Genomic DNA, 22,659 nt, shown 5'->3' with positions numbered 1-22,659 from the left:
CCTGAGACAGCTTGGCAGTCGAAGGTTCACTCTGAGCCCAGCAGAGAGCCGTTCAATCTGCGTGAGCCCTATTTGGCTGCTAATAATCACATTTTATATTCAGGCCACTATTGCTTCTCCCTGCTGGGAATTGCACGCAGAAATCCCCACGATTACTTTAGCTTTTAAGTGTTATGTGAAATTAAATTTAAAAAGAACATTTTAAATAATAAGCTCTAAGTCGTTTTAACTTAGTTTAGTTTAGTTTAGCTCATTTTTGTGCTGTACAGCTTTTAAAGGCCTGAACTGTCGATTTGAAGTCCATCCAATTCCTACACGGAATTATCGCTTTATCTCCTTATAGGCTTAGGCCTGATGCCCCAATATTCACAAATCAAGGCACTGATTCTGGATGCAGCACATTTAAGAGGATATTTTGTCTAAAAGACGGATTTTTTTTTTAGCTTCTTTTGGAAACACGATTATTTATTTGGAACAAAATGACGAGAAAAAGAAACCCAGTTATTTCCATACAGCCCACACTTGTATTATTATTATTATTATTATTATTATTATTATTATTATTATTATTATGTGTGTTGTGTTGGTTTTACACAGATTTATTTTTGAATAATGAAGAAACACTGCATGTGGACTTTGTGTGGGGTTGTGTCACACTGCCCTGTGGCTGAGATCATTTCATGTCTGGAGCAGGGACAGCAGCTTTGTGCGGGCGGACCACGCCCCGGCCCGGGCTAGGTTAGCGCTCTGCTGCTACATCCGGGCGCTCCGTTCGGTTTCCAAGCCCTGCGAAGATGGCGACTTCAGGGAGGAGTGCACTATTATCCTCCAATTCAACTGGACCTAGGAGCACACTGGAGAACTCCAATCCAGAAGAGGATGATGGGCAGAACTTATGGTGGGCGATGGCTGATTAGAGCTGGTTTATTGGGAGCAGAATTTGGGGGCGCGGAGAGTCCACTGTGCTGGGATAAGGATGGTTTGACAGCTAGCCTGCTAACGAGGCTAGCTAGCATCAGCACCAGACTGATTGGGCACTGGTGACACAGCAGCAGCAGCAGCAGCATTACTACTAGCTTGTTTTAGCTTCTCGCTGTCAGTCGTTTGTTTGTGAATGAATGAACAAGCATGTTTGGGCGTGTTGTAACGGGGATGCTCTGTGTGCAGGTCCACAATCCTGAGCGAAGTGTCAACCCATTCAAGATCAAAGCTACCGTCTGGGAAAAATGTCCTGGTCATGGGTGGGTATCTGTGTTTGTCTGCACTCTCCTGGCTAACCAGTAGGCACCGTTAGCGCCAACAGCCAAGGAGCTGGTGATCACCTCATCCGAGCAGTTAGACTTAATTTTCCTGCTAAGCTAGCATCTCTTTGGACTGATGAGGCTTTGTTGTTGATGCGTGGGCTAGCTGAGGAGAGGTGGAGACAGGTGTATTTTGTGAGCGCCTGCACTGGCGCGCGGTCATGTGTGCGCGCGCGCACGCACACACACACACACACGCTCACGATGATATGTAAGCTAATACAGCCGCTTTGAAAGCCTGCAAGTCATTCTAGCAGTCAGCGATGCTAGCAGCAGCTAGGCAGAGATGATTGTGAGTGGACGGGACAGACCAGCGGACTGTGTTGTTGTTTTATTGTGCAGGACCACAGAGCTCCGCGTGGGTGAAGCGGACAGGGTGCCTCCCTGTCTCGCTCCACGACACAAAACACACTGTCGGCACATCCGCCCGGGATAATCCGCAGCCCGCACACCCATTCCAGCTAATCAGACAGCTATACCCGTGTACAATGACGGCGAGAGGCCATTTGACTATAATGCTACCTGTGACAACATCATCAGCACTGCTTTGTGATGCGTTGAGTCCCCCTGTCGGTGTAAGTTAATATGGCAGCGAGCAGGAATGGATGCAGCTCTGACCTAATCACATACAATAACAATGCTTTTGTGTCAGCTAAGAGGATAGCAGGAACTGCTTAAATGTCTCCACATATGCACAGCATATTGTATCGTCCTTAAATCGCTCTTTAAAACAATAACCTCTGTGACATAAGCAAAAAATACATATATATTAACCATAGACAGTTTTTTTTGTTTCAATTCAGTTTTCTAAATGTAGTTTCAATGGAAGCTTATTTGTGCCATTGAATTTTTATGCATTTATTTATTTACCAGACAAAACGTAGTGAAAATGTATGACAAAAAAAGACTAATTTGATGAAGGTCATAGCTAATGCCATTTCGTGTCTGTTATTGTTAAATTACATTTTAAACGCTAAAAAAAGGATTTAATTTTTTACAGTATTTTTTTTTAAAAACACAGTTTCATAGTTCTTCACAATTTGCATAAAACACACATTAAATATAAGTGTATATATCGTGATATAAAGGACACAAATGTAATCATATATCATTCATACCTGTTTATATGCAGTGATCCTTTCAATAAGACATTGTTGGGATCATAGTCAGAAGTGAGGGGCACATTCGAGGAATAAACTAAAACTAGTAGTAAACATGCAGAAAAGAACCATAAAACACATAATCTATATAATGTGTTCTAATCAGGCTGATGCGTTTTGTCTTTTCTGTAACATCTATCCATTCATTTTCTTCCACCTATTAGAGTCAGGGTTGCAGGGAGGCTGGAGCCTATCCCAGCTGTCATAGGGCGAGAGGCAAGGTATGCCCTGGGCAGCCTGCCAGTCTGTCACAGGGCTAACATAGACACAGACACACCGGTGAGTCTAAACTCCACACAGAAAGGCCCTAGAATCCAGGAGCTTCTTGCTGTGAGGAGACTGTGCTAACCACCCTGTCGCCTGTCTTATTAATAATACATTTGAAGTTTGCTGGTTAGGCAAAGAAAACAATTTTTGTGGCACACCTTTCCTATAGGGAAAATGCTTCCTATATATTAATATTATAGGTATTACCTTTGAATTATGTGCAGCTCATAACACCAGATGGAGGTTAATTATCAAATTGTATACCTGAAACAGGGCTGTAGTGTATTGGTAGACCTCAGTTTTCATGCCACTTAAAATGCTTTTTCCAAATTTATTTATTTATTTTTTGTTCTTGTGTTGTTGTATCTGATTGGCGGGGTGCATATTGTGTTTGACTGGTTATATTTACTGTATGTTATGTACTGACTTTATGTGTGTTTAGGTGAGGTGGGCTCGGGAAAGACCACTTTGGTTGCAAAGCTACAAGGGGTTGAAGAGTACATGAAAGGCCGTGGCCTGGAATATCTCTACTTCAGTGTTCACGACGATGACATTGATGGTAACCTGCAAACGCCTGCTGTTCACAAAACAAATTACAGAGTCTTACTGTGCTTCTGTTTTTGTGACTGCAGAGTAAACTCGAGCGCTGAATATATCAGGAGGCTGTATCGGAATGTTTACTTAAACCTGCTTTGTGTGTGTTTGTGTGTGTATTTAGACCACACTAGATGTAATGCCTGGGTGTTAGACGGAGACCTTTACCATAAGGGTCTACAGGGAGTAGCTGTACCGGTGGACTCTATCGACAACACGTTGCTCCTGATAACGGTTGACATGTCGCGGCCTTGGAACGCTCTGGACTCTCTCCAGAAGTGGGCCGCCGTTGCTAGGGAACACATTGACAAACTCCGAGTCCCCCCAGAAAAGCTGCGGGAGCTGGAGCACAGACGTGAGTCATACTGACAGCAGTCAGACTTAGAAGTAGATAAATCATAATTTCTTCACAAAAATTGATCTTAGAAATATAAAATGTTACTCAGAGAAGTGGCATCTTTGTAAAAGACTTAAATGGGTTTGTCTAAAGAGGTTCATTAGAAGAATTCTAACAGGAGGTTTTTAAAAACTGACCTCTTCAAGGTCCCAATAATTGCTTATCTGTCTGTGCACCTTAACGGTGTTTGCTTGCATTTGCACGCAGTGGTAAAGCAGTTCCAGGAGTACACAGAGCCGGGTACCGGGGAGGATGGAGCACCGCAGAGGAGGAGTGAAGAAGAAGAGAGCGTGCTGCTGCCCTTAGGAGACAACACACTTACACACAACCTGGGAATACCAGTAGTGGTGGTCTGCACAAAGGTACACATAACACTGTTTTTCCTCCACACGCTGCAAAAGTTGTAGCATGTGTAATTTTAAGATGGAGTTTTGGGTCTATTGTTTGTTTTGGGTTTTTTTAGCAAGAAAGGTTTCATGTCATAGCAACACAGTGCTTATTTTTTGCATCTCTGTACAAGCATTCATCTCTGGCGTCTGTTTATCCGTTCCTCAGTGCGATGCTATCAGCACACTGGAAAAAGAGCACGACTACAGAGACGAACACCTGGATTTCATCCAGTTCCACATCAGACGTTTCTGTCTGCAGTGTATCCTTCCTTAACAAACTGATGGCTAGCGCAACCTGTAACGCAAAAGTCATACTGTTGTAGAGAACATAATGAAAATGTGGTGCATATGCAGTGTCTTTATGTGGCTGTGGAGCTTTACATTTTGTCTGTTCCCTTCTATGAGGTGTTTTGTCCATAGGATTTCCCTGGCACTGTAAGCTGTTAAAAGTTGAACTGTTGACGGTGTTTTCATTTATTTTTGCAAACTGAGTTCAGTCATTGTCAGAGTTCACCCAGTATTGCTTCAAGTTGTTTGTTTCTCTGCATAATTTCACTCAGTCAATAGTGAGTGAAAGCAGGATTTCATTTTTCAGGTTTATTGTGTTTAAAAACGAGCACAAAGACTAAAATAATTGCACGCTGCCTCAGTTCTTTTGTGCCCCTGTAGCAATTATAAGCCAGAATTGGGTTTTTCAGTGTCACTGTTATTAAAAGAATTTAGTTTTTGTTAGTGTTTCTCATCGTTTCTGACTCTAGATATTGGAGTGTTGAAAACATCCTTGACAGCTGTGTCAGACGGCGCCTCTCTGCTTTACACATCAGTGAAGGAAATGAAGAACCTGGACATCCTGTATAAATACCTGGTCCACAGACTCTATGGCTTTCCATTCCACTGCCCTGCGCAAGTGGTGGAAAGAGATGCAGTCTTTATGTAAGCAGGGTTTTGCGCACATGTGCATATTTAAAGTGCTGTGGGCACCACCTGTATCTGTTTTGTAACCAAGTCTCCCCCCTCCACCAGTCCATCAGGTTGGGACAACGAGAAAAAGATCGCCATACTTCATGAGAACTTCCAGACAATAAAAGCAGAGGACAGCTTCGAGGATGTAATAGTTAAGCCACCAGTCAGAAAGGTACATGCTGAAACATCCTCTTATGCCAGTTAATCCCACAAAGTCACACTTAGATTACTATTATAATATCATATGCTACCACAAGCCATCATTTTTACGGTTCATAGCGGTTGCACTAACCTTTAATGTCCCTGCAGCAGTCACAATCATTTTTGGTCAAATCCAGTTGCTTTTGAGCTACAAAGAAGCAAAAAACATTGATACATTTATATGTTGCATGTTTTTTGTTTTTTTTTGTTTTTTTTTCTCTTTCCTTTCATTAGATTGTGCACGAAAAGGAGATTCAGGCAGAAGACGACCAAGTGTTTCTGGTAAAACTGCAGGTCAGAAAACATTTCACCGGTGTCGATGCTATTTGGGTTTGCTGCTTGCAGGTGCTCAAATTAACTCACACTTGAGGGTTTTAATATGTTAATGAAGGGCTAATTCGAGTGCGTGTGCATGTTGTGCTCTAATTTACAGTCGCTGCTCGCCAAACAGCCCGCTGTGACAGCAGGACGACCAGTGGTGAGCGGTCCATTTTATTTATTTATTTTTTCCTCCCAAGTTTTGGCTCGCATGATAACAGAAAGCTCCCTCCAGTGTCCTTATGTGTGAAATCAACTTGTTTTGTTTTTTTCCCCCTAATATAGGACACCACAAGCAGGGCACCCACGGGCTCTCCGAGGACGAGTAATCGCTCTGCAGCGGCCAACGTAGCAAATGCTATGCCACAGTCCGGTATGTCAGGCATTTCGTCCTTGCGCACAGACGCGCGTGTCGGTTTCTCTCTAAGTGCGCTTCTGTTTGTACGTCCGTGCGCATGTTTTTTAACTCGAGTCTCATTATGCTGCAGGTCAGACTAGTGAGGGTGTGCTAGCCAATTTCTTCAACAGTCTACTGACAAAGAAAGCGGGGACGGCAGGGCCCGGCACACCAGGTGGTGGCAACAATACACCGGGAACTGTACGGAAGTCAGGTGAGAACACGCTGAGGCGTTGGAAGCGCTCTGCTTTTGTACCCCTGAATAGAAGTGACCTGTTATTCAGCTGTCTTTGAAGACATCGCATATTTATTCAGTACTCATCACCTGAGCTTCTGTTTGTTTTTGTCACCTGTTTGCCATCCTTCCTCTTGACTCTCATCCTCACACTCCAGATTTAAACACAACCCTTAATAAAGACAGTCATTAAAGGGCCTGTGTGCATCTACAAGTTGCACAAACCTACACCCATCACCGTCGTCTCTATGTCTGTTTGTAGCTCCGTGTGAACGTCTTGTCCTTCTTAACTAACCCTCACCGTCTTGTGTGCAGTCTCACTGTTAACGCCATTCATAATGTGTGTGTGTATGCACTAGTCAGAGGATGCTGGCCACGTTAAGGTGTGTGTGAGCAAGATATTTCTCATCATTATTGCTTGTGTATGACACCGAGAGCACCCATTTATTCTTTTGACACGCCTTCTCCAGCATCGAAAGCAGGAGTATTGCTGGGATCAGTCCTCCTGTATCACTATTTACTTCTCGTATAAAGACAGAGACTGGGCTGCGGGCTTTCTGTTTATGTTAATTTATTTACTTATGATCTATCCTTTCAATATGGAGGTTATGTCTATATATAAGTTTGCCCAAGCTGAGAACTAAAGTAGGGGTCCAGGAGATGATCCCATGGCTATTTAATTACTTCTCCGCCATATGCCTAAGTTTTGCCTTCAGAGATTAGTCTCAATGATCGAATATGTAATAGAATAAATGTGCTGATTTTTGTGGCTAGGAGCACATCTACAAAATGTGAAGATTACCAGCAGTAAACCAGGAAGACAAGGATGAATGGATTTTAATGACAGTCGCATCCCATTTATTTTCCCTTTTCCCTAATACCCCTGTCTTCTTGTTACTCTCTCACTTTAAATAATTTGAATGATTTGTTTGCATGTTGCATTGCATTTCACTAACATCTGCCAAAGTCAGTGCACATGATTCTGAGTAAGGCTGGGTTATATGAAGGAAATACGCTTAAAAACACGATAGCTGTAAACAGCTTACATTGTATAGCCAGCATACATGCAGGTGTTTTCAGCCGTCATGCACACACTGTGGAAACTTTCATATTCAAATGAAAGCTTTATAGTAATATAAAAATTGTATATTTATATAAAAATCTTTATATTCTAATATATTGCCTTTTGCTGTGTAATTTAGATAACAAATGCAAGAAGAGCCAACGGCAGTTGAATACAGTACTTTGATGTCTTTTAAAATAGGATTGATATAATCACACAGTTATTGCACAAATGTTTAAACCTGGAGAGAAGTAAATGATCTCTTTCTATATGTAGATAGGAATGGCACTAATAAAGACTTTGAAAAACATATTTTACCACTTTGCATCGTTGGCTTGGCTCCCTCTGTTGAATTTATAAGCCTATTGTCATTATCCTGAGGAGCAGCAGAAGCGCTGCGGTTCCTCATGCAAATGAGTTGAGACAGAATGAGACCACTGAAACCAGTGCAGTCGTCTGCTTGTATTATAGATGAAAAGTATCCATTAACAGTACTAAAATCATGTTACTTTTCATAACTGTCCATGATGAACGATCAGCTTCTTACCCAGCTCTTATTTTAACCATGTGCACTTAGCTTTTTTTTTTTACTCTCTCTCTCTCCCTCTTTCTCTCTCTATTGCATTGTGCATTGTTAACCACTCAGTGCTGTGAAAACGCACTGCTATTTGCTGCATTGGCTAAGCGGCTTGTTTATTTGATTGTGTACTCTGACATAGCACCGATTTGTACGTCCCTGCTAACATTTGTAGGTTCAAAGCTGGGCCTCAGCGACGTCCAGGCAGAGCTGGACCGCATAGCCAGCCGAGAGACTGACTCTGACTTGTCCAATGCCAACGACACCCCTGCCACCGATGGGCAGGACACATGAAGACCAGCACCCTGCTCTCCTTCCCTCCATCCCCTGCACCTCACTCACCGTCCGCCTCCCTTCTTCCCTCCACTCTCACTCTCCACCTCGTCATAAAGATACAGGGAAAAGGGAACGGGTGGACATACCAGTCTCTCTTCCCCCCCCCCCCCCCCCCATTCTCCTTCACTTTCTCCTAAAGGAGACGAACTCGCCCTTTACCCACACTTTGTTCCCGCTCACTCCCTGTTTTCTTCCCAGCTGTTACACCAAGGACAAGTATTTGTCTCTTTTAAATACAAGAGGGTCTGTTACATGAGAAGTACATGGTTAGTGGGAGGGGGGCAATGGGGGTGTAAAGGCTGGGATGAGAGTTGGTTGGATTGCAAGAACGACAACAATGGTGTTTTATCCATCCACTGATTGTGATGGTACAGGTGGTGTTTTTACTGTAGGAAACGCTGAGGGCGCATGATGATGAAACTGCACTTAGGTAATAACATAGGGATGAATGTGTGTGTGTGTGTTCATGGGTTTAATGTATGTCTGGTAAGTCACACTTGGCCAGAGGAAGATGTGTAGAAGAAGGAAAAAGAAAAATGCCTGACATAAAAACTGCGAGAAGTTTTTTATGATGAAGGGGAAAAACATATTAGTTTTGTGTGTGTGTGTGTGTGTGTGTGTGTGTGTGTGTGTGTGTGTGTGTGTGTGTGTGTGTGTGTGTGTGTGTGTGTGTGAGAATGAGAGTGAGGCAAATAGAAATGTTTCGTCGAGAGATTTTTTTTTTGGCTGTTTGCATTTCAACCAAATGACAAAACAAAGCAAAAACATTACTATGCTCTTACACTAGAAACTCTTAAAACAGTGCAAACTCTAATTGCAGCAACAGAGTCTGCATTACTACACAAACCAAACAACAGACCTGACACTCAAGCTCTTCTGTCATGGTACCCTACGATTGGCCAAACTGCCCCTCGAGGTACAGACCAGACTGTGCACTGAAAAAAGGGAAGGTTTCAGAGGGTAGGTGTGTAGCTGAGCTTTACTTGTTCAGAAACACTAGCAATTAAGTTCCATAGTTACTGCTGGCAAGGGGAATGGCTTTTGGGGGGGGGGGGGGGGTCACAACAAGAATGTACAGTCATTGTCTCGCTGATCGGTCCCGTTATTTCAGATCTCTGTGTTGACGTTTGTATAATCAGATCTGTCAATCAGTTAAATAAAAGTTGTATTTATTCGGATTCATCCACCTGGCTTCCGTTTTGTTTTTTGACAGACAAAATCTGCAGTCTCTTAAGTTAGGTACCTGAAGGTTGAGCCCACCCCCACCCGCTTCAGTGACCTGCAAGTGACCTTGGATTATCCTTTGTTTTGAAGAATGAAAAATATCAGTTGTGGCCTTTGGTGCACATGACTTGCAAGTGGATGAAACATAAGAAGTGTTTTCAGACACTGTTTTGAGTGCAGTGCCTGTCCTAAGACTCAAACAAAAGAGTACAATATTAAATACCATTGGGATCATGAAGCAACAATCATATTAAAAGCTCTTATTGTGTTTCTAGTGGTTTACTTTTTACCTTGACCACCATGAATATACACTATACAATATATAGTATTTATAAAGCCTCTGAGGAACAGCAAATGAATAAACCCTTACACAAAAGTGTTGGTTTAACACATCACATTATTAGAATCGGTGCACTGGTCAGCACTGTTACCACATAGCATCCGGGTCTTGGGCTTAAATCCACTGACTTGTTGTAGAGCTTGCATGTCCTTCCCATTCTTACATTCCCCCCATGATTAACATGAAATGCTAGGTTTCATGTCTTTAATAAACTCTTAAACCTGCTTACATAAGAGACTGGAAGGAATATGAACATCACATTATGTCAGATAAATTCATGCAAAGGGTGTGGATTTCTGTTTGACACACAATGCTACAGGAGACGCCTGGTTCACATTCTAATCTGCAGATGATAACTTGCAGTGTGTATTATTATTATTATTATTGTTACTTTGATGCATGCCTGAGCTGGTTTCTTGATTTTAGCTCCACATGCTGAGACAATAAAGCTCAAAATGATGGAAATGCAGTCTCATGTATTCATTTGGTCTGGCTGCATCACTGAGAATCATTACACCTACATGCAAATTCATGTTTTTATTGCCATACTACAGACTAACATCATTTTCATCATCAAATAAATTACAGGAATATAAAACTTTTCATTGTAGTATCGTACCTGTCAGTCACTATAGTAACAGTAGTAACAACAGTAGGTATATGCTTCTCAATAGCACTTTGGACTTTGACCTTTTCTGGCTTGAGGCATGCATGGCGCACATGATCATGCACAAATAGTCCGCATTGCTCTGCGCTTTGCATGTGTTCATTTCATATCAACAGCCTCTCTCATTTTATGACTCTTTAATGGGGGAAATTGAGCTCTGCAGTCGATTAACTGTAATTCTTTTGATGCTTGTGTGTATGCAATCCTAAGAAGCTTAAGCACAGGCAGGAATGTATTAAAAGCATAAGTGAATGTTTGACTATTAGACTGATACACTGCCTGTGCATACCAAATACATATACAGCTGCCCAGAACAAAATGCACATATTAGCAATGTTCCGATAATTTTTAAATAATCAAAATATTAAATGATCCTAAGACTTGTAAACCTCATGTATCAGTTCAAGATCACTTAATGCCTCCTGGAAATTACAATGTGGACAATTTAATTATGTAATTATTATAGGAATTTTATATAGCGTGTAGCTGACTCTGTCCCTCCATCCCCTCTCCTATCCACCCTCCTCTTCTTCCATTAACTACTGCAGTCAAGCATTTGCAAAATCCCTCTTTAACTGTATACAGGTGTAGAAAGTGCTAGGACCATGCTTGCCAAAACTGCGACTTAATTCACTGAGTTAAGTAAATGAATGTAGAGTCCTATTAGCGGAAATGTTTGTGCCTTTTTCATTTGCTGCATGTTAATCAAAGCGCTCTGTCATATTAGCACCCGCTGAATCTCATTCCTGTCTAATGAAGGCACCTCGCCTTCCCCTCCACTACCCCACCGCCGCTTCCCACATGAAAAACTCTCATTACCTTGCTATAAGACCTAAGAGCCAACACAGCCCTTGTTCTTAAAACAAAAAGACACCACTACCTGGCTATTACGGTAAAACTGTGATTTTTGATGCTACAACTTTGTTTAAATCCGAGGCCCTAGTTTTCCAAGTGCGGAAGAATACTGTATTTCTCCGCTCGCCATCTTGATGTTTGATTGCACTGGCGGAAGCAACATCTTCGGCGGCGCAGCAGCGGGTGTGGTTCGGACTTCTACGGGTGGTTCACCTAGCAGCCCTTCTCCTATTTTCAGCTAAGAGAAAGGGGATTTTTTTTTCTCCTGACAAGAACCACGGAGGTGCCGCTCGATTCTGGTAAATATGCTACGCTTATTACCGCTTTTATACAATATCGTACAGTGCGTCAGGTTATGGTTTAGCAAAGAAAATCGTCTTTGGCTAGGGAGGGGGCTCCGGTGGGGTTTTCTGATTTGGCTGGCAGCACAGCAGGTTTTGTACGGTGGCGCTTGGAACTACTTTTCATACGTCCTGGCTAGCTGTGCTTATCAAATCAGAAATTTAAAAATGGGAGCGTGCTTGAAAGTCGGGATTGTACTAATGGATTTGTTTGTGAAAAATAACGGCTATCAATATTGGTTGCTTCTCAGGACGGCTCATGCGCATTTTTAGCCAGTGGTCAAATTCCTAAACAGTGTTTGTTTATGTTAGCTAACTAGCGGATAGGTTAGCTGCGCACGTTAGGCTAGCATAACGAGCTTTCAAGGTAAGCTAGCCAACCTGTTAGCTAATAGGGGTGGCTAATACACGCTAGTCCTTGAATTGTGTACAAATAAAATATATTTGGTGATTGGTGAGACCATCCATTTAGGGTTGTTTTTTTTCTCGATTAGTTGTGATTAGCCAGCTTGTTACGCTTGTAGTTGGACTCACCATGAGAGGAGGAGTCATTGAAGTGATTGCGGGGCGGAGGGGGGGGGGTAGTTTCTCTCATTGGAAACCCAAGCTGCGAGGTCGGAACTTGGCCGTGGTAGGGGGAGGGGGAGAAATATGCCTTTGATGTTCTTTGCCGCTGAATGGTGAATTGTGTTCGTGCTGGCCTGGAAATACCCACCGCTTTACTCACTCGTTTGGAGGTGGAGGCTCGGCATTTCCCCTCAAAGCTAAGATAGCAAACCAAACAAGCATCTCGATCACTTATACAGGTAGAGCAGTAGACTGTGGCTTTAATATTGAGTGGTCGCTGGAGAAACCCAGAGCTTGACGGTTTGGTTTTGCCAGAAATGAAGTTGAGTTTGAGTTGGTAGTTTTTCCTGAGTGTTCGAAACATTTTTTTTTTTTTTACAGGTATATCTGCTGTGCGGGCTGAGGGCAGGCAAGAACAATGGCTACCCAGTGTAAGTATGGAGAACTGATCATTTTCAAGAGTTTTGTTTTAAGATCTCAGTATAAAGCTCATTTGAGAAAAAGGAGAAGCGTGACCAGATGTCACGGTATCTTAAATAATTTGTTTTTAGCTTTTTCTTTCATCTAGTTTTGTCTTTCAGTAAACTAAATGCATCTTAAGTTGGTATGACGAGAAATGTTAAAATTTACCAGCAAAGTACCCTAGAGTATCACATGTAGAGAGAGAGAGATATTTCTTTTTGGTTTCAGTTAAACAAATGTATACTTGTCAATTTTATTTTCCCGCTCTTTATTTTCCTACAACAAACTTCCATAAATAAGGTTGGTGAAAGATCTTATTTGAAAACTATGCTTAAAGTTGGTGAAGTAAATATTTTTTCTCATGTATTCCTTCTTGTGTCTCACTTTCTTTGTCCTTTTTTTGCACAGCTGATTTGATGGAGTTGGACATGGCAATAGGTGACAGCAAGGTTGTTGTAAGTCAGTGGCAGCAGCAGTCCTATCTGGACTCAGGCATTCAGTCTGGCGTCACAACCACAGCACCATCCCTGAGCGGTAAAGGGAACCCAGATGCTGAAGAGGAGGATCCAACTCTTTATGACTGGGAGTTCAACCAGCCTTTCACTCCAGAGGCTACAGGTATGAGATACTAATGTAGGCACAGGAGCCAAAATATTATATCCACTCAAATGTTCACTCATTTGTACTCATGAAATATGTTAGTCAATATGGTGAATGTAAGATAAAATGGAAACATAAAGACAAACAATTTTGAGAAGAGTCAAATTATGCTAAGACGGCTGTAGTGGTCCTGAGTCATAAAGGCTTATCCTGTAGTGAGTACCAACAGACAATGATTCGAGGAAGGACCAACTACAAGCTCACGCTGTGGCAAGTCTGATTCATGCCAACTACAACTTGGAAATTACAGGACTTAAAGGATTATGAACTGTCTTGGTATCAGATATCAAAGGACACCTTCAGAGGTCTTTTGGTGTCCATGCCTGAGGCTCTGAGCTGGTTTGGTTATGTGGCGTGTACTGTTAGGCACTGATTGGGTTTCGGGTGGTGTTTTTACTCTTGTGTATTGTGAAATTACTACTCTTTTAAAAAATTGATCAGGAATAAATTAATTTAATAAAAATTCATTTAAAATAAAAACGGCAGGCTTGATTGTACATGATTGAAATGCTAAAAGAAAAACTGTTCTTTATATTTCTGTAGCGTAATTGTATTGTAATTTTCCATTTCTGTCAGACATTGAGGGCTATGCCATGACCCGGGCCCAGCGTGTACGCGCTGCCATGTTCCCTGAGACTTTGGAGGAGGGCATCCAGATCCCACCTACTCAGCTGGATGCAGCCCATCCAACTGCTGTGCAGCGTCTTGCAGAGCCATCGCAAATGCTAAAGCATGCTGTAGTTAACCTCATTAACTATCAAGATGATGCTGAGCTGGCCACTCGTGCAATCCCTGAGCTCACTAAACTGCTTAATGATGAGGACCAGGTATGCTTAACATGTTAATAAAATCAGATGCCGACAAGGTAACTTCTGATATCGTTGTAGTTGGTAGCAATACAGCTGGCATCACTAACAAACATATTCTCTTTCCTAGGTTGTTGTGAATAAAGCAGCTGTAATGGTGCATCAGTTGTCAAAGAAAGAGGCATCTCGCCATGCCCTTATGCGTTCACCACAAATGGTTTCAGCAGTTGTTCGCGCCATGCAAAATAGTGGTGATGTGGAGACTGCTCGTTGTTCTGCTGGCACCTTACACAACCTTTCCCACCATCGAGAGGGTCTCCTTGCTATCTTCAAATCTGGAGGCATCCCTGCCCTGGTCAAGATGCTGAGGTAAGAAATGGGATTTTAGTGACAAAATCAAAATTGTAACATGTGCTGCAGCCAGCCCCTTCAACCTTTAGTACAGATTATGTAATGGAGAATGTCAATGAGACATTTGGTGACTAGAATACAGAACACCTGACTGAAGCAATTTCCACACTTGGCACTGCAGTCCTGAACTTTACAGACATTTACAGGTTGAGGTGCATGTGTGAATGCAAATGTAGTGGCATCAGATGTTAGGTCGTTAATCTACTATCTCACTTGGACCTATTCTGTGCAATGTCCAGTTGTGCAAATGTGAGATTGGTAGAGGCTAGCTAATAGTTTAACAATGAGGTTTTCCAATTGTCAAATTAAGTACAGAGCATTTTTCTGTACTTTTATTCCTCTTGAAATTGAGTAAATGTTCAATTCACAGCTAGTAGGTTGTCGTTATACTTTTCTTACTTCTTACTTTTCTGCTTGATGTGTCCAACTTGCCTAATTTGATGTTTCTGGTCGCGTTTGCTATATGTGAGAAAAGACACTCTAGGATGGTGTTCCAGTGCCCAGTCCAGGATGTTCAGCATTGTATAGAACATTTCTTTAAATCTTTGGTTGCCCTTTATTATAATTTCCTGCTATTAAGGTATTGGCAAGTGCTTAATTCATCATTTATATAACCATTACTCCTACTTAACATGGCATTTATAAATATACATATATTATGACTGATTAATAGCAGCGATTGCTGTATAGTGTACATTAATAGATGGGTAGTTCTTGTATGTATCAGTACAATTACATCTGTATTTATAAATTACATTCTAAGGAGATGTAGTGATATATAAATGATGGATTTAGTGATCCCTAATACCTTACTAATGCTTAATAGTGAGACATTACAAAGTGCTACCCAATGTGCTATGTAGTGCTGCTTTATAGCTTGTAATGTCTGCTTGGTATAGTTTTAGATGATTACTTCAGTCCTGTACGACTAAAGTTATTTGCAGAATATCTTTATTTTAAGATAATCTGTTCTCAGATGCTTGAGCTTTCCACAGTCTGCTGTGCAAGTCTGTACAATGCAACAGTGTGTTCTGCTGTAAGTCTTATCAATTATGACCAAGCAAATACACTGAAAATGTTGGCACTATTATAATTTTCCATAACTATGTACAGTTTAGCACGCGTACTTTGATGTGGGCTAAACAGATTGACAAATGTTGGTTGTGTTACAATATAGCCAATCCAGACATTCACAACCAGACAAATTTCAAAAGAAAAGGTCCTGCAACTCAGTTGAAATGTCTGCCCTCCTTCCTTTCTTTTAGTGTTTGCGTTTCTTCATGAAAAGCCTAAACACACAGCCAAAACAGTTGGATCTCTGGCAAGTTACAGCCTGTTGGATGGCGCACATGTGTTTGAATTTGTTCCTGGAATCCTATTACTAATGGTTTAAGTGAAAGATGGAGCAGTACATCAAGAAGAAAGGAACTGCCACCTTTTTGTAAAACCGCTGAATAAACTTGCATATAGGTACCATTTTAAAGTTTTTAGGGCTTTAATGGTTTGACCGTGAGGTTTTTATCCATTTTGCAGTGAGCATTTCTCTGTACTGCTTTTATTGCTCTTGAAATTATGTAAATGTTGCCTTGAGATTGGATGAGAGATGAGAACAGAAAGGGAAAAGTGATGTACTGGTTCAGTTCTCTTAAGTATCAGCATTAATTTGCAAATGGCTTTACAGTAGATGTGAGTCCTGGTAAAATTTTTTTTTTTTTTTTTTTTTTTTTTTTTTTTTTTTGCTGAGTCATTTCCAATTGCTAAACTTAACTGGACAATTAATAGGCTTTGGAGACTTAATAAAACTGCTGTTGTTGAATTGCACTATTAATGGTTGTATAATCTTTGGAAGTTATAGTTAAAACAATTTTGATTATTCATAAAATGTGGTCTTGCATCTGTTGCTTATGCAAACAACTCAAAATGTGTAATGGCACTTGGTGTATCTTATTTATTTTTTTCTTTTAATTTTTTTTGTTTTTATTGGCATCTAAGCAGAGTCATAATGCCCTGTGTATGACAAACTTGCACTCTGTGTGTGAATGTGTGGCATGCTTGTTTGCATTTTACTGTTACGTAGATTCTTTGAAGATGAGTCAACTTTTCCATAACTACTTTTTCTTTATTTTCCCCTCCCCTTTAGTTCACCGGTGGACAGCGTTTTGTTCTATGCTATCACCACACTCCACAACCTGTTGTTGCATCAGGAAGGGGCAAAAATGGCAGTGCGCCTAGCTGGAGGATTGCAGAAGATGGTGGCACTGTTGTCCAACACTAATGTCAAGTTCCTGGCCATCACTACTGACTGCCTGCAGATCTTGGCATATGGCAATCAGGAAAGCAAGGTATTGGAGCTCTGACTAATTTATGTCTTCATACTTGTCTGCTAAAACAACCAGCAGTTTGTATGCCAGTATAAACATAAACTTGTCTTTATTCTTAGCTGATCATTCTGGCCAGCGGTGGACCCCAGGCTCTGGTCAACATCATGAGGACCTTCACATATGAGAAACTGCTGTGGACCACAAGCAGAGTGCTCAAGGTTCTCTCAGTCTGCTCAAGCAACAAGCCTGCCATTGTAGAGGCTGGTATGTATAAAATAATAAAAACTAAATACAAATTAAAAATGTATGCTGTATTTAAATCATTGCAGTACAACTGTGGGCATTATTACAGGTCTCTCTTGTTTACTGTTATGCTTTTCTTCAGTGCAGAAGGGCTTCTAATAGTAAAATGTTGTCTGACCTTGTTTGTAGGAGGCATGCAGGCTTTGGGGCTTCATCTGACAGACCCCAGCCAGCGTCTGGTCCAGAACTGCCTCTGGACTCTGAGGAATCTTTCAGATGCTGCCACTAAACAGGTAAACATACAAGGGCCGCCTCCTTAAAAGAATCCCACTTAATGTAACTTCTTGAATAAAACTCATAAATTCTGATAGAGTCTACTTTATTTTGATGTCTTTTCTGTCCTGTCCTCTGCTCTCTAGGAGGGGATGGAAGGTCTCTTGGGCACTCTAGTCCAGCTGCTGGGCAGTGATGACATCAATGTCGTAACATGTGCCGCAGGCATCCTCTCCAACCTAACCTGCAACAATTATAGTAACAAACTCATGGTCTGTCAGGTAAGTAAACACACAGCTTCTTAGAAAATATAAAAATGCTGTGGTGTGGAAATGAATTTAAAAAAGAAAAAAATCTTTATCTGCCACTACCCCCCCCCCCCCCCCCCCCCCCCCCCCCTTATGTTAGGTTGGTGGCATTGAGGCTTTAGTGCGAACAGTACTTCGAGCTGGTGACAGAGAGGACATCACAGAGCCTGCGGTCTGTGCACTTCGTCACCTGACTTCCCGCCATCAGGATGCTGAGATGGCCCAGAATGCTGTTCGCCTTCACTATGGCCTGCCTGTGGTGGTCAAATTGCTGCACCCTCCATCCCACTGGCCTTTAATCAAGGTCGTTATTCCTCTACTTTTACATATTTCCAGATGACTGGTAAAATCACTCTCAGAATTCATGAAAATATATTCCAACTCTAAATATGCCAAATATTCCTTCCCTTATAGGCCACAGTTGGTCTGATTCGCAACCTGGCTCTCTGCCCAGCCAACCACAGTGCTTTGCGGGAGCAAGGCGCTATCCCTAGACTGGTGCAGCTGCTTGTCAGAGCTCATCAGGACACCCAGAGGCGCACTAGCATGGGAGGCAACCAGCAGCAGTTTGTGGTGTGTAACAAGCTAGATGTTTTCTTTATCTGAACATCAAGAATGTGGTGTTTTTTTGTTTTGTTTTTTTTCTCTCCCTTTCTCCTTTTCATCTCATGAAAACTTGAATCATACAGGAGGGTGTGCGCATGGAGGAAATAGTGGAAGGTTGCACAGGAGCTCTGCACATCTTGGCCCGAGATGTGCACAACAGAATCGTCATCAGAGGGCTCAACACCATTCCACTTTTTGTCCAGGTGAGGATAAAACCCCAACTTCTAGTTCCATGCCCAGTGTTTTGTTTTGTTTTTTAAAATAAATCTTTTTAAGTGTCATGTTTGTGACACTTAAAAATTTCCAAAATACTTATTTTGAACCTGATGCCAGATTTAATTTATTTTTTTAATTTAAAAAAAAAAGAGAGGAAAAAAAAGAAGCTGGGACAGGGTTTTTTTTTTTTTTTGGTTTTTTTGTTTTTTTTTTTTACACTTATCATTGCTATAATCCCTTAGTTCTGCCCCTATAGTCTCATTAGTTGTTTTTTTTTTTTTTTTTTTTGCACCATTTGTCCACTACTTACACTAATTGTATTAACTATATTGTTCATTGTCTGCTTTTGTTTTCAGTTGCTTTATTCTCCAGTGGAGAATATCCAGCGTGTGGCAGCAGGTGTGCTGTGTGAACTGGCCCAGGATAAAGAAGCTGCTGAGGCAATCGAAGCTGAAGGAGCCACTGCACCTCTCACTGAGCTGCTGCACTCCCGTAATGAGGGAGTTGGTGAGTGTGCAAGGAACAAAATACAAACTGTACACATTTTTGCTAGTGGTAGCTTGAAATCTCTGACTGTTGCTGTGCATTCTTCTTGTAGCAACCTATGCTGCAGCTGTCCTGTTCCGCATGTCTGAGGATAAGCCCCAGGACTACAAGAAACGCCTTTCTGTGGAGCTGACCAGCTCTTTGTTCAGAACTGAGCCTATGGCCTGGAATGATGTACGTGTACATTAATATCTTTAACTTTTGCATTTTTCCCCATTGAAACAAGAAAATGAGGCAATTTATGATCAATTTGCCTTAATCTATTTTGCTGGTTTACCTCAAATTGTACAACTCACTCAATTCTTAATCTTTCTATAGACCGGAGACCTGGGATTGGATATAGGTGCACAGGGAGACCCTCTTGCTTATAGGCAGGATGGTGAGTTCTTCATTTTTGTTCATTTGTGTTTATTTCTTATGTGCAGCTCTGTAAGTTGACTTAAAATATTAATTGCACAACTTGCTGTGATTAATAGCAATTTTTTTTCTTCCAAAACTTAATCTTATAATTGCAGCATGCATGTGCATATTGAAATTCTACTTGTACTATTTGCTTAACTAAAAATGTAATGGGTTATTTCTAACCATTGGTTATTTCTAGAAATGCTTACCCAGTATTAGTGACACTCAAACCTGGACTAAGAAAATTGTTTTTGTTCTTTGTTTGTTTTTTGTAAACGGACCAAAAGCAATAAGATTGCATAATAACTGTTCTTGTAAACGATCAAAAAAGATTTAAACCCCCCCCCCGTTTCTGTTTTTTGCTTTTGTGCAATGCATATATGCTTGAGGTGTGTCAGTAAAATTTGAAGGGCAGAAAAGATAAAGTGCTTTGACAGAAGTTCAAAACAAGATTATTTAAATGCACAATTTAACAAGTGACACATGACAAAAAAAGCTGATAAGAAACAAGGTGGCCTTAAAGTAGCATGATATTTATCACACATACCCGTGCTAGAGTATTGTTTGGACTGCTCATGCTGTTTGCAAATGATACTTAATCTCACTGAGAATTTTAAATTTAAAAAAAAAAAGGTGTATATAATCCCCTTGATAGGTGGTTGCCCAGCAGGTTGATGGCATCACATCTGGGGAATAAATCAGATGTTATTTTGTATCTACAAAATAAAAATAAATTGCTTTTATAAGGTGTTACTGGTGCATAAATGCTTAAATTGGTCATTTTATCCCATTGCAGGGTCCTTGCTGGGCAGCATGATGCTGTAATATTTGATAGTTATAACTTGCGTTTGCTCAGCTCCTGATCTAACAAGAGTTGGTGGACAAAAAACTAAATACATTTTTAATGTATTATAAGATTTGCTTATGTCCCACAGTGCCATTTAACCACATCTACCAAATCGTGTTAAATAAGTTGTATAAAAGAGGGACGTGACCTCTGTGATGTCAGCCGCTGGTTTGTTAAGCCCCACTCTGCAGTAACTGAGTATTTATACAATTGCCAGGTGATAATTGAGGGTTATATCTGACTAAAGCTGCACGGTCTGCACTTTCCAGACCAGGGAGCAACATAGTATTATAGGACCTATCTGTGGTTAAATCGCCTTATAGCTAAATAGTGTAACACAAACCTTAAATTAATGTTTCACGTAAAACGTGAGTAAAACGACTAAACTGCAGTGTGTTTATACTTTGGACCCTTTATCACTTACTGTACTTTTCTCTTTCGCTTTTCAGATGCAGCCTACCGGGCCTACCCACCAGCTTACGGTCAGGACACCCTGTTAGACCCTATGATGGAAGGTGCCGACTACCATGCTGACACTCTGCCCGACCTGGGTCACCACACTGATCCATTGCCAGACCTCGGCCACACCCAGGACCTAATGGACAGCAACCAGCTGGCCTGGTTTGACACAGACCTGTAGAATTGGTAAGTTGGACTTGATTATCAGTTAGCAGTAAAGCTTCTTCTTATATCACCAGGACGATATTAATATATCATCTTTGTCCTGTGCTTCTTTTTTTTGCAGTTGTATTCTGATAGAACCTGCATTGTGATTGGCCTGTATTTTCTGAAGCAGCATTATGATTGGCCTGTGTGTTAAAGGTAAAGAGAGGAGTAAGGGGTATTAGAAAGTGCCTGACACAAGAAAACTAAGATGGTTGCCACAGGAATGTTTAAGCAAGTTGAAAGTGTGTGTGTGTGGGGGGGGGGGGGGGGGGAGAAGCGTTAAAGGATCAGATGTGGAATCACTCATTGGAGGTCTTGGAGCAGGTTACCATTATGGATGAGTGCAACAGAGATGGATCTTAAAGTTTGAAACACAATTGTTTTAGCCTTGCCTGTATTATCAGTTTTGTTTTTTTGTTTTTTTGTTTCTATTTTTCTTATACATTTTTTATTTCTTTTTTTGTATTACTCATTCTGTTATGGTACTGACCCAGCTTGCCTTCACTAGCCATCTTCATTTCCTTTTCAATGCTAATCATTTGTAATTTTTTTTTTTTTTTTTTAAACGTATATTACATGTAGTGTTAAGTTATAGTGATATTATACAATGTTCCTTTGGTTTATGGTCGAATGTGTAGAACACTAATAATCAGTTGAATTGTACTCTGACTTAAAGTGTAACATTGTGTAGTTTTTTTTATAATCTCGAAAATGGAGAATTATGCATTCTTTATGTGCTTGTTTAAGCATAAAATATGTCGGTGTCACAAATGTTCTAAAGAGGGATGCGGGTGAAATTGAGGGTGGGTTGGGGATAAATTTAGAGACAAGTGTTTTATATACAGTATCACTGGTAGGTTAACAACTATTTTGTATGCTATCATTGGTTGTCTGATAGAAAAGTTTAACGCTATCGTTGGTGGTCTTATAAAACCTGGTTTTATGTGCTATCAAAGGTAGCTAGGTTGATGAACAGTTGTAGTCCTGCTGTGCTTATTTTGGAGACGAGGTTGTGACACGGCTGAACAATAAAATGACATTTTATTTCAACTGGTGTCTGTTCAGTTTCTTTACTTAAAGTTTAGAGCATCATGTTTTTTTGTCAATTGTTAAGACTACCATCGTCAAATGATGTCCGTTGGATAATCACAGTAATCAGCACTTATTTGAAAATGTGATTTTTTTTTTTTTTTTTTTTTTATTTTTTTTTATTATTATTATTTTTTTTTTTTTTTAAATGCAGATGTGCTAACGTCTGGCCCACATTGAATTTAAAGGTGTACTATGTTATAAGCAGTACTATAGATTATCAAAAATCCCTTTTGAATGCACATTCATGAGAATTGAGGCTATTACCCTACTGTAGTATTAGCGGTTGCTAATATTGTTGGTTAAAGATGGTCCCTTTTTCATTAAATGAGCTGAAATGAAGTTTTTTGTTTTGTTTTTTTTCTCCCCCCTCTTGTGCGTTTCACTTGTTAGTTGGTATATAACACAATTGATGAGCTCATGTTGTCAGTCTGTAAAAGCAGCCCTCACATATATTAAACAGCAAAGGTAGGACAGTTATCACAATAGAAATTCTTTTCACATGCAGCCAACAATTTTGTAAGAGCACCGATGAGTTGAAAAGCAAAGAAAACTAAAGTATCAATATAAACTGGTCACAGAGTAAGACATGACAAAGCCCTGCTCAGTGA

General features: G+C 40.7%; 2 protein-coding genes across 4 annotated transcripts; both read left to right on the top strand.

The window, feature by feature from the left end:
• The first annotated feature begins 729 nt into the window (after positions 1-729).
• Positions 730-9,384, top strand: dync1li1 (dynein, cytoplasmic 1, light intermediate chain 1). The gene is made up of 13 exons (XM_040020707.1): positions 730-898; positions 1,168-1,241; positions 3,171-3,287; positions 3,447-3,677; positions 3,927-4,081; positions 4,275-4,368; positions 4,906-5,041; positions 5,132-5,243; positions 5,507-5,566; positions 5,706-5,750; positions 5,876-5,963; positions 6,079-6,201; positions 8,038-9,384. The coding sequence occupies exons 1-13, from the start codon at positions 795-797 to the stop codon at positions 8,154-8,156; spliced, it is 1,458 nt and encodes a 485-aa protein (XP_039876641.1). The 5' UTR covers positions 730-794; the 3' UTR covers positions 8,157-9,384.
• Positions 9,385-11,235: 1,851 nt separating this feature from the next.
• Positions 11,236-22,009, top strand: LOC120726773 (catenin beta-1-like). Of its 3 annotated transcripts, none has more exons than XM_040020704.1 (17): positions 11,236-11,583; positions 12,574-12,623; positions 13,063-13,272; positions 13,891-14,141; positions 14,251-14,489; positions 16,672-16,873; positions 16,972-17,116; positions 17,285-17,388; positions 17,515-17,649; positions 17,777-17,980; positions 18,091-18,249; positions 18,366-18,485; positions 18,855-19,005; positions 19,097-19,218; positions 19,363-19,423; positions 20,743-20,938; positions 21,039-22,009. In XM_040020704.1, exons 2-16 carry the CDS (start codon positions 12,611-12,613, stop codon positions 20,931-20,933), a joined length of 2,307 nt encoding a protein of 768 aa, XP_039876638.1. In that variant the 5' UTR covers positions 11,236-11,583; positions 12,574-12,610; the 3' UTR covers positions 20,934-20,938; positions 21,039-22,009. The 3 variants fall into 3 exon arrangements, with proteins under 3 accessions (XP_039876638.1, XP_039876640.1, XP_039876639.1); XM_040020706.1 differs by lacking the exon at positions 11,236-11,583 and adding an exon at positions 11,974-11,992; XM_040020705.1 differs by lacking the exon at positions 11,236-11,583 and adding an exon at positions 12,314-12,431.
• The last annotated feature ends 650 nt before the right edge of the window (positions 22,010-22,659 follow it).

This window comes from Simochromis diagramma, unplaced genomic scaffold (genome assembly GCF_900408965.1).
Source record: "Simochromis diagramma unplaced genomic scaffold, fSimDia1.1 OVJJ01000753.1, whole genome shotgun sequence".
Classification (NCBI taxonomy): domain Eukaryota; kingdom Metazoa; phylum Chordata; class Actinopteri; order Cichliformes; family Cichlidae; genus Simochromis; species Simochromis diagramma.
This window is presented reverse-complemented; position numbering and strand designations above follow the sequence as displayed.

What these genes read in the sequence shown, in the direction of transcription:
- dync1li1 (XM_040020707.1), top strand. Translation starts at nt 795, where the DNA reads ATGGCGACTTCAGGGAGGAGTGCACTATTATCCTCCAATTCAACTGGA. An exon ending in TCACGACGATGACATTGATG is followed by an intron (nt 3,288 to 3,446) that starts GTAACCTGCAAA and finishes GTGTGTATTTAG; the next exon opens with ACCACACTAGATGTAATGCC. An exon ending in TGTTTCTGGTAAAACTGCAG is followed by an intron (nt 5,567 to 5,705) that starts GTCAGAAAACAT and finishes TCTAATTTACAG; the next exon opens with TCGCTGCTCGCCAAACAGCC.
- LOC120726773 (XM_040020704.1), top strand. An exon ending in CTCCCGTAATGAGGGAGTTG is followed by an intron (nt 19,006 to 19,096) that starts GTGAGTGTGCAA and finishes TTCTTCTTGTAG; the next exon opens with CAACCTATGCTGCAGCTGTC. An exon ending in AGCCTATGGCCTGGAATGAT is followed by an intron (nt 19,219 to 19,362) that starts GTACGTGTACAT and finishes ATCTTTCTATAG; the next exon opens with ACCGGAGACCTGGGATTGGA.